Raw genomic sequence first — 10,505 nt, 5'->3', positions numbered from 1 at the left:
GCATTTCGCTCCCCAAGTTTGTACTTTTGCACAACCGAAGCATTGAAAAGAGGGTGTAGGAATCTGGCCCCAAAGGTTTGCACCGAGTTTACCTTGGATTTTGAATTGACCTGCAAATGCCCCAATGATTGCAGGACTCTTTAAGAAAGAAAAAAGGGGGGAAAGTCTCATTTTTTTTCCAGATGTCACTGCGGATCTTCCTCCCCCCCCCCCCCAGCCTATCTTAAAACAAAGAGACACTTCTGCCAATTGCAGAAAAAGGAACGTAAGAGAAAGGGGGTTGAAGAGCAGGCAGACGGAGAAGAAAAACAAGTCACGCTTTTGAATGGAGGCCTCTGGAAAAGCTTTGAGCATCTCGGGGGGGGGGGTGCATGAGAGAGACGGCAATGGCCAGTATTCTTTCTCTCCGTGTGAATTTTCGCCTGTGTTAGGCAGACAATGCACACACTTTTTCCACGGATGCCTCCTGGGGTGACCAAGGGGTTTTCAAAAGGAAAGCACTTAGAAACCTGAGTTGGGGGTGGCTGGAGGGGGGGAGGCCCACCGAAAATTCACAATGGAACAAGAGAGGGACTCCACCACCCCTTGGGCATGCAAAGTGTGAGTTAAGGGTGAATTGGAGCAGATTTCTCCCCCAGAACACAACCACATGCACATTCCCTGTCTGCGACTGGAGTCCACTGGGTGGCACCTCCCCATCTGGAACAGGCTGTGTGCTGCAAATCTTTTGCTTCTGGTGTGCAATAAACACAGGTGTTACTAAAGGTTTACCCCTGCCGGTCTCCATTCAACTCCATGCTTTATGAAACTGACTTTCAGTCCTGCGTGTCTGGAAGCAAGTCCTCTCTTAATCCAGCGGTTGGTTGCACACGGGGCATTAAATCCAGGTTAGCAAAAACCCAGTTCTTGGGTTCAGATAGCATGAAACAAACCAGGGATGGCTGGTGACAGATGGAACCATGCTTCGGCCTGCAGCAAAAACCCAGTTCTTGGGTTCAGGTAACAAGGAACAAACCAGGGATTTGAGTCAATTTGCCCACGATTGCATTATTCACTTCTTCTGCCCACATAAACTGAATAAGCCCATTTTTCTAAGTTTGTGTGGCACACAGCCACAACCGTTTGGATTAGGATGTTTGGGGAACGGAGTCCCGGCTGTCAGATTAGCATCCACACTTGAGCCGGGCACAGAATTAACCTGTTTTGGAGGTTTGGTAAGATTTCGAGCCATAATGGGAAGGAACAGTGGGGCAGGCAATGCGGGGCAGAGCGGATGGACGCATCCTCGCTCCCAAAGTTTAATTATTCGTCGGAAGCAGCCGTGGGGGTCCACCGTGAAGGAAAATCAGCTTGTGCCCCAAAGGAAAGGGGGGCACCCCAGAGATTTCGCCCCCCTGCTCTCCCGCCCTGAACCCTCTCCCTGCCACCCTCGCCGTGAGTTTTCGATGCATTTTTGCACTCGCATTTGCGCCTCCTTCGGGCACTTTCATGAAAAAAGGCAGGAAAAATTACATCCCCCCCCCCCCGTAAATCACTGGCCGATATTGCTTTCGGCTCTTTAGCTGGACGGAAGACCATCTAGAAGACGTTCGCGCGCCGCAGAGCCTGGAAGAAAGCGGAATTTGGGGTCTTTTCTTCCGCCTTCGGCACCGCGCGAAGCTTCGCATCTTGTCGGCTAAGGCACGGGCGGGCCGAGGGGCCCCGTTTCGGCCGGAGGCTGACGGCTTCCTGCTCCGGGCGGGGGCTGGGCTAGATGACCTCGACGGTCCCTTCCAACCCTTCCCTTTCCCGAGCCGGGCTTCGCCGGTGCCTGCAGCCTCCCCCGGGCGAGCGGCGCTGGAGGCTGCCAGGCGGCCCCTCCGTCGCTGGGGGCGAGGCTGGAGGAGCAGGGGGGGTCCCCCGACTCTGAGATGGGAGTTGTAGTACAGCTACACCGCCCCCCCGTTGCCCAAGAGGTGCTTCCTGGCACCGCCCTCCAGGCTGCCCGGGACTCCAACGCCCATGTGCTCCTGGCCAGCCGGGGCGCGGGGCGATGGGGCTCGTTCTCCCCGGCGAGGCCCGGAAGGCGGCTCAGGAACGGCCCCGCGGGCGGCTCTTCATTTTCGTATCTCCCGGCGCCGCCGCGTCTCGCGAGGCTTGGGCAGGCGGGCCCCTGTGCGCCGCGCTCTCGCGAGGCTTGGGCAGGCGGGCCCCTGTGCGCCGCGCTCTCGCGAGGCTTGGGCAGGCGGGCCCCTGTGCGCCCCGCTCTCGCGAGGCTTGGACGGCGCGAGAGCGGGGCGCCGCCATGGCCGGCGAGGAGCGGCGGGCGGGCCGGGCCCGCGGGGCCGAGGCGCGCACCAGCCTGGCCGCCTTCCTGCTGGGCGGCTCCGTGGCGGCCGCCGTCCCGCTGCTGCTCCGGGCGGGCCTGCAGGGCCGCGCCGCGCTGGCGCTCCACGTCGCCGGCGTCAACGCGACGCTCCTGCTGGCCTGGGGCCGCGCGCCGGGCGGGATGTACCAGGTGAGGGCGGGGCTCCCCGCGGCCACGCCCTGCGCGAAGGGGCGGGGCCGCTGAGCCCCCCTTTCTTCCGGCGCTTTCGGTTTTGCTTGGACCGCGGGGGGGGGGGGTTGGGGACGAGGAGGGCTCCTGGGCATGTGCAGAGGGTTCTTCTTTCGAAACCGCCGGGGGGCGGTCGCAGCTGAAATTGGGGCCCTTGACTGTGGAGGAGAGGGTTAACTGGGAGACCTGCGGGGCGGCTGGGCTAGATGATCTTTGGGTGTCCCTTCCAAATATTTCAGCCTGGGATTCTCTGCTTTTTGGAGGATTCCTGCACTGGGCAAAGGGTTGGACTGGATGACCTCAGAGGTCCCTTTCAGATGTTCCAGCCTGGGATTCTCTGCCTTTATTAGGATTCCTGCACTTGCGGGGGAGGCTGGACTAGACGATGCTTCAGGTCCCTTCCAGATGTTCCCGTCTAGGATTCTCTGCTTTGGGGGGGATTCCAGCACTGGGCAGCGAGCCGGACTAGACCCCCAAGGCCCCCTCCAGCTCTTCCAGTCTTAAGCTTCTGCGCTCTTATTTTGATTTCTACTCTGGGCACGGAGGTGGGCTGGATGGTCTCCGAGGTCCCTTCCCAACTTCCCAGCCGAGGAAAAGCTTTCTGCTTTCGTTTGGGCCGGGCGGTCAGACTGGATGATCTCCGTGGCCTGCCCACTCCGGGATCCTAACCCCTTAAAAAGGTCAAGAAGCCCCAGGACCCACCTGTGGCTTCCAAATGCCCCTTCAGCAAATACAGATGGGGAAGAACATAGGTCTTTCTCACACATACACACACACACACACACAGCTGGCAAGAACAACCAAGATTTGAGGAACGTAGTTTTAGTGCTAGTCAGGGACCAATGCACCCTCTTTCCCAAAATCTCTCACCCCGGTTGCCACAAGCAGCTCTCCCCGGTGGCCTGGCAGCCTGAACCCCCCCACTAACCAGCCCCATCCGCCTGTTTCTTTCAGATAGCCATCCGGGCCTGTTTCCTGGGCTTCGCCTTCGGATGTGGGCTCTTGCTCAGCTTCAGACAGACTTTGTGGAAACATTTCGGCTGGTAAGAAGGGCGCTCCTCCGCACGGGGTCGGCACGGCCTCCCTGGGGGAGTTCGCAGGACAGCCTGAGCTGGGGCTTTCTGACTCGGGCTGCAGGATTCCGGACGATCCTCATGCCCTGCTTGCACCGAGATTCTTCAGCCCTGGAAGCCTTCATCCAACTGAGTTACAGGAGTGGCTGGCGCACAGCAAACCACAGGGGTGCGTGCGCACGAGGCGGGTGCCTTTTCATGCAGACCGGTCAACCATAAAGTCTGCAGAACGGTCTGTGGCTGTGTTCACCGAACACATCTAATGTCTTGGAGGAGTATTTCTTTCTTTATTTAAAAGTATTTTAAATAAAGTGTACTTTATTTTAAAGTATACTATAATAACATATAATATGTATAAAATAAAAATATAATATATTTATATTTTAATCCATTCAGTCGTGTCCAATTCTTGGAGACAGCCTGGACAAGCCCCTGCAGTTTCCTTGGCAAGGTTTTTTAGAAGTGGTTTGCCATTTCCTCCTTCCCAGGGCTGAGAGAGAGTGACTGGCCCGAGGTCACCCAGCCGGCTTTGTGCCTAAGGCCGGACTAGAACTCGCAGCCTCCTGCTTTCTAGCCTGTTGCCTTTACCCCCTCCACCAAAAACAGCTTTTAGAATCATATTCCGGACTGGTGTTATAAGGCACAAGGAAACTTGAAACGCATTTTGCAAGTGTTTGTTTGTTTTTTTAACATCCAAATAGCAAAATTATTGCTGTTATCATCACCTTTGGGGGGGAAGAAATGAAGAAGTGTTTCACGGCTGCTGTTAAAGCACTTGTGAGTCTGAAATCACGTTACGTGAACGCAGGCTGTGTGGCTGGATGAGAGCGATGTCAACGTCCGATAAATCACAGGTTTTCACAAAGCCTGGTTCATTCTTGGCTTGCCCTGCCACCTGGTAACAGTGCAGGAAAATACGGTGCGGGTTCTCTCGATCGGCTCGCTTTCTCGAAGTGAAAACAGGATTTTTCTCAATTCTGCACCCCCTGGTCCCTCTCTGCAGGTACATGTGTTCTTTGACGCTGTTCCACTATTCAGAATATTTGGTAACGGCAGTTAACAACCCCCGAAGCTTGTCTCTGGATTCTTTCTTACTCAACCACAGTCTTGAATATAACCTGGCTGCCCTTTCCTCATGGATCGAGTTCACCGTGGAAAACTTCATTTGCCCAGGTGAGTACTTGGGTTTTTGTTTTGTTTTTTAAAAAACTGGTGAGTAACAGAAATACCTTGCCGTTTTGGAAATCTGGGAACAAAGCTGCTGCTTTGCCCTCATCCAGTCTGGGGCGTTAGCCGCCCTGAGTCGCTTCTTGCCAGATGGGCGGGCACATAAATGTGATTAATAAAAAAATTAAATAAAGAGTGGAAGACCGTAACCCTGTTGCACAGGTAGTCCTCGTTTAGCGACCATAATTGGGACAGGCAACACGGTTAAGTGAAGCGGTTGCGCACCTGTGCTTGCAATCTGGTTTCAGCTTTCCTTCACTTTGCAGACCTGCAAAGGTTGGAAATGTGAGGATTGGTTGCGAGGTTGCTTTTTCATTGCCGTCGTAGCTGCGCATGGTCGCTAAACGAGGCAGTCGCTAAACGAGGACAGCCTGCAATGTCCTTCTCTGTTTGCAGAAATGAAGCAGGTTGCCTGGCTGAGCTCCACGGGGCTGCTGATGGTGGTTTTGGGGGATTGCCTACGGAAGGCTGCGATGCTCACCGCCGGCTCCAATTTCAACCACATCGTTCAGAATGAAAAATCAGAGACCCACACTCTGGTGACACGGGGCGTCTACGGGTGGTGTCGACACCCTTCCTACGTGGGGTGGTTCTGCTGGAGCGTCGGAACTCAGGTACTGTTGAGTCATCAGCAGCATCTTTTAAAACGTATACAGGAAGTCCTCGACTTACCACCACAGTTGGGACCAGAACTTCCATTGTTAAGCAAGGCAGTTGTTAAGTGAGTCATGCCCGATTTTACGACCTTTCTGCTGTGGTTGTTAAGTGAATCACGTGGTCATTAAGCAAATCCGGCTTCCCCTATTGACTTTGCTTGTTGGAAGCTGGCTGGGAAGGTCACAAATGTCGATCGCATATCCTGGGACTCCGCAGCTGTTGTAAATACATGTCAGTTGCCGAGCGCCTGAATTCTGATCACATGACTGCAGGAATGCTGCAGCGGTCGTAAGTGCGAGGACTGGTCACAAGTCACTTTCCCCAGCACCGTCGTAACTTCGAACGATTGCTAGACGAATGGTCGTAAGTGCGAGGACTACCTGTGTCTGGGTTCTTTGTGAAGTGGCAATCTGTTCTCAGAAAAATGTTGGAGCTCCTCTTTGTTAATGTAGCAAACCAGGCATGGGTAGAATCATTAAGCCTATCAACGGTGCAGAATTTACAAGGGTCAGAAGCGATTCTCGGATGCTCCTGGGGGCACATTCTTACAATCCTAATAAGTAGGATTAATTTAACAAATTAATTAACTTCCTCCAGGTTTTGAACACGGGATGACCAAGGGGGTATGTGAATGCCCCGTTGCAAGCTTGTGGCAAAGGTGGTCACCCTAATAGGAACAAGGGGATATTCTGAGCTGCAATAGCACAGCTGTGAAATGGGAATATGTATTTATTTATTTGTCAAATTTCTCTGCCGCCCATCTCATATACAACGAAGGTCAAGAGAGAGCTCTTTTTTTCATGTTCGTTCTGCTTCCTCCTAATTTTGTGCCAGGCACCACCTTCCTTCCTCCCTCTTCGACAGGGGAGTGAGTAATTTGCAGTTCACTGTCAAGAAGAACAGTTCCGAAGCAGTGGCCCTGTTCAACTCCGGATGTACCTGCGCTTTGGAGCGTTGTATTTTTCTTCCTTTAAATAATGTTTGCCTGCTCTTCAGCTGAAAGGTTCCAGGAGTGGGTTGTTGATTAAAAAAAAAAAAAGCGGCCCAATCCCTGCTCACAGGTCCTCTATCTGAATTACATGACACGAAAGGAAAAATAGAGGGGGAGGGAAGAGGAAAAAAAAAAAAGCCCCCTGATTATTTTTGCCCTAAACAGTTCAGATGGAATGATTTAAGCAGTTGAGGACATCTAGACTGAATTGCTGTTATGGTTTTAATAGTAATAATAATAATAATAATTTATTAAACGTATATGCCGCCCGACTCCCGGTGACTTTTACTTCTTCTGCCTGCTTGCCTCCATCAAGTTAGCTTTCCCGAGGCAGCTGGCCAAAGGAGAACCCTTCCCCAGTTCCCATTTTTCCCGGCTTCGCTGTTCCAGGTACTGCTCTGCAACCCCATCTGCCTCGTGGGCTACACCCTGGTCTCCTGGCGTTTTTTCCGTGAGCGGGTGGAAGAGGAAGAAAGGGCGCTGATTCATTTCTTTGGGGAAGAATACCTGGCCTATAAGAAGAAGGTACCCACCGGCCTGCCCTTTATCCGAGGCTTGAAAATCGAGCCCAGCCCGGGTGACACGAGGAAGTCCTTCGCTGGCATCGGTGCCCAGTCCAGGGTCGGTTTTCCTAGCCAGGGGAAATCCTCCGAGGGTCGCAGAGGGCTATGATAAGTTCTGGGGTTGCTTAAAAATACCTGCCTTGCTAAGAGGGAGCGGGAAGTGGGATTTGGGAAGCTGCGTAGAGTTCTCGGACTGAGCCGCAAGGCCGATTTTTTTTTTTAAACGAAAAAAGAAAATTGCCGTTTCTTGCTTCGGTGGACAGAACAGAGACGTCGCGGCGATTCTAACCCCTCCCTGGGAATGGAGTGAAATTCTCGCAGACAAGCTTTTCCCCGAAAAATCATGCCGATCTTCATCTCTTCCCATTTCCCCTTCCTGACAGCTGCTCCGGGCTGTCGGAAGCCTGCTCTTAAATCCTTTGCGGAGATCATAATTCTCTCCCGGCTGGTCAGTCGACTTTCAGCAGCAAATCTCAATTCCTTCTTTGATGGCCTGCCATGCTTTTGACCCCCAAAACAGAATTTTTGGGGAAGGGAAGATTTGGAAACGCCTGGGTTTTTTTTCCCTGTCACTTACGCAAAACCAGTACTGTTTTCTCCTTGTCATCTTGACTTCTTCCTCTTTGAGCATTTTAACATCCTTCTCTCTCCCTCTCTCTCTCTCCCCCCATCTGTCTTCTGCCGTTTCCATCTGAGAAAGCGTTCAAAATGCATTCCTGTAAATCGCGGCAGCAAGTTGTTTTCTAACTTGGTGTAAGTTGATAAAAACCAGACGTCAAGTCCTTCCTTCGTCGAAGGACGTCAGTTCTCCTTTTGGGTCGTGTGCTCTTCTGTTCACCTTACATGCCAAAGAGAAGCTTGTTACCTCTTTGTAATCGGGACAGGAACCGAGGCGGGGGGCTCAAAAGCTAGCAAAAATGCTGATTGAATAGATGAGGCCGTCGGAGGCCGGCTTGCAATTCAGGACGGCCTTTTGCCCCCAAATGCAAGAGGCCTTTCAGTAGTCACCCACCGTCTGTGTTCCTTGAGGATACCTGAGGCAGGTGTGAAACGGAAAAAGGGGTGGTGGTGCCCTGTGGAGGGTGGAAAACTCTTCAAAGGTTTTGTGATTGGAAAACTACTTGCAGAGGCAAGCAACTTTTAATTTCTTTACTACATTTCCTTTTTCCCTCTTCCCTTTCTCTCTTCCCCTTCCCTCTTTCCTTCCTTCCCCTTCCTCCCTCTTCCATCCATCCCCTTCTTCCCTTTCCCTTTCCTTCCCTTCCTCCTATCTTCCCTCCCTCCCATCCATCCATTCTCATCCTTCCATCATCCATCCCCTCCCTCCCTCCTCTTCATTCCATCCTCCCTCCCTCTTTCTCTCTTCTCTTTTCTTTCTTTTCTTTTTTTTTCTTTTCTTTTCCTTTTCTTTTTTCTCTTTTCTCTTTTCTCCTTTCTCCTTTCTTTCTTTCTTTCTTTCTTTCTTTCTTTCTTTCTTTCTTTCTTTCCTCTGAGTGAAATGGCTCACTGATAAGACAAGGCTCACTTCCAAGTCCACACCCAAACGGCCTCCTGTGCTCCAAAAAGCAGTATTCTGAATTTGTGTAAGGATTTAGACGATTTTAGAGGATTTAGAGATTTTTTTCCTCCCTTTTGCACAACTGATTCCAAGGGAGGGGGCTGATAGCTGTGCAGAGAACTGCGCCCCCTGATGTTTCATGATCTTACATGATCGGGGGGTTTGAGATTTCCCCAGACCGTCCACCCTCTCTTGTTCCCCTCCACCCCCATCATATTTTTGCAACCCCAACAGCTGAGTTTCTTGGAAAGCTGAATTTTGCAGCCCAAAATACGCCTTGTGGGAGACAGTGGACGATAATCCCAGGAGCTGAGCTCACCCAATGTGCTATGTTAGGCTGGTGGGTGGTTCAGCCCTTGTAGCCCGTGACGTTGATCATCCTGTCAAACAAAACCATGGTTTGTTAGGACAGCTGGTCTGGAGAAGGATGGATGACCACTTTGGCAGAATTGGGGGGGCAGGACAGAGAAAGGACAGAGCCGGTCAGGGTCCTGTGACATGTTTAGCTCATGGGCCTGGTTGGGCCTCTTGAAAGGGATGAGCTTGGTTTCCACTCTCCCTTCTCCCTAGACCGGCCTTTGCACCCACATTTCACAACGGGGCGCCAGGACGATAAAATCTGTTCAGGAGGCGAAAGCGTGTCCATTTTTCCCTGCAGCTGAAAAATGCAGGGTGGGGATTGGAAGCCCTCCAGGAATTTCAGCTCCTGTCTAAAGGAGGAGATCAGATCAGGCCTTGCTTTTGATCTTAATACTTTAATCCGAATGCGAGGCTCATTTAATTTTAGCAGCAGAACGAGGGGTGGGGCGGCCTTAAGACCCGGATCTTCTCGGCAGCGCCCACGGACGGGAGACTTAGATCTGCCGGACCTCTTGCGAGCTGCAAACGGGCTGCTCAGGCATCTTCCCGACGGCCTCGTGCTTCTCCTGTGACTGACTTAGCACAGCCGTGAAAAATTTGCAGCCCCCAATTCACAGCTGTCTCCGCTAATTTGACTAGAGCCGGTTTAAAGATTGGCTGCCAGATCTGCACTGGGGAGAAGCGCCTTTCCCATTTCACAGATCCAGTTTCCGGGCGAGCCGGGGGGGAGGTCCGAGCAGTCGGCCCCCTCTGCAGGATTTAACCCAACGCGTTGACTTCCTCGGCCTTTTCCCAAGTCTGGGCAGGCTGCAGAGAACCTGCCTGTATCTTAAGCATTGCTTTTTCCCAAGGTATGGCCGGGAGGTGCAAAGCCAGTGGAAATCTCAGATTGTGCACCTCCGCCGGAGCATGCAGATGCTAATTCAAGTTATTTTAACGCAAGGGGCCGTTCCACAAATGTACTCCATCGGTGGCACTGGGCAGGCTGCGGAATGCGGCTTTTCCAGAAGCTGAGCTGAGATGACACAGTTTTATAATTTTTTAATTTTTTTTTAAGGCTGGGCATGCTTTTGGGTGGGAACTCGCGATTTGGGGGGGTGTCTGGGGGGTGTTGGGCTCTATTACCTCAACCAGGGCAATGGATTTTTTATTTTCTGCTCTCTTTCGACCAGTCGCCCCGGGCCAATTAAAACGGGAAGGCAGTTCTGTGCTGTTTTATTTTTTAAACGAGTAATAAAACAAGTATTTTTTATGTCTTTCCTCTCTGCCAAACGTCGATGGTACATTTTCTTTCTCGAATAATCATGACAATAAAAAAAATGATTGAAGAAAGGAAAAATGGATGGGAGGGGCAGTTTGTGGTGGGTGGGGGTCAAGAGCATTTTAAATGAGTTTGTGTCTGATGTTGCCTCGTGAGGGGGGCATCTTCATGTAGATTAAATCTTTGTCAAGTGCTACAAGGCTGTTAGAAATATTAGCAGTAAAGATAGTCCTTGACTTACGACCACGATTGGGACTGAAACATCTGTCGCTAAGTGAG

General features: G+C 51.9%; 1 protein-coding gene across 1 annotated transcript; it reads left to right on the top strand.

Annotated features, from left to right (window-relative positions):
- Window positions 1-2,279: 2,279 nt before the first annotated feature.
- On the top strand, window positions 2,280-10,221 carry ICMT (isoprenylcysteine carboxyl methyltransferase). Its single transcript, XM_063317726.1, has 5 exons — window positions 2,280-2,497; window positions 3,491-3,579; window positions 4,613-4,782; window positions 5,233-5,450; window positions 6,875-10,221. Exons 1-5 carry the CDS (start codon window positions 2,285-2,287, stop codon window positions 7,154-7,156), a joined length of 972 nt encoding a protein of 323 aa, XP_063173796.1. The 5' UTR covers window positions 2,280-2,284; the 3' UTR covers window positions 7,157-10,221.
- Window positions 10,222-10,505: the final 284 nt, after the last annotated feature.

Source organism: Candoia aspera, chromosome 18, assembly GCF_035149785.1.
Source record: "Candoia aspera isolate rCanAsp1 chromosome 18, rCanAsp1.hap2, whole genome shotgun sequence".
Lineage (NCBI taxonomy): Eukaryota > Metazoa > Chordata > Lepidosauria > Squamata > Boidae > Candoia > Candoia aspera.
Note: the sequence above shows the minus strand (reverse complement) of the source record. Positions and strands in the feature narration are given on the sequence as shown.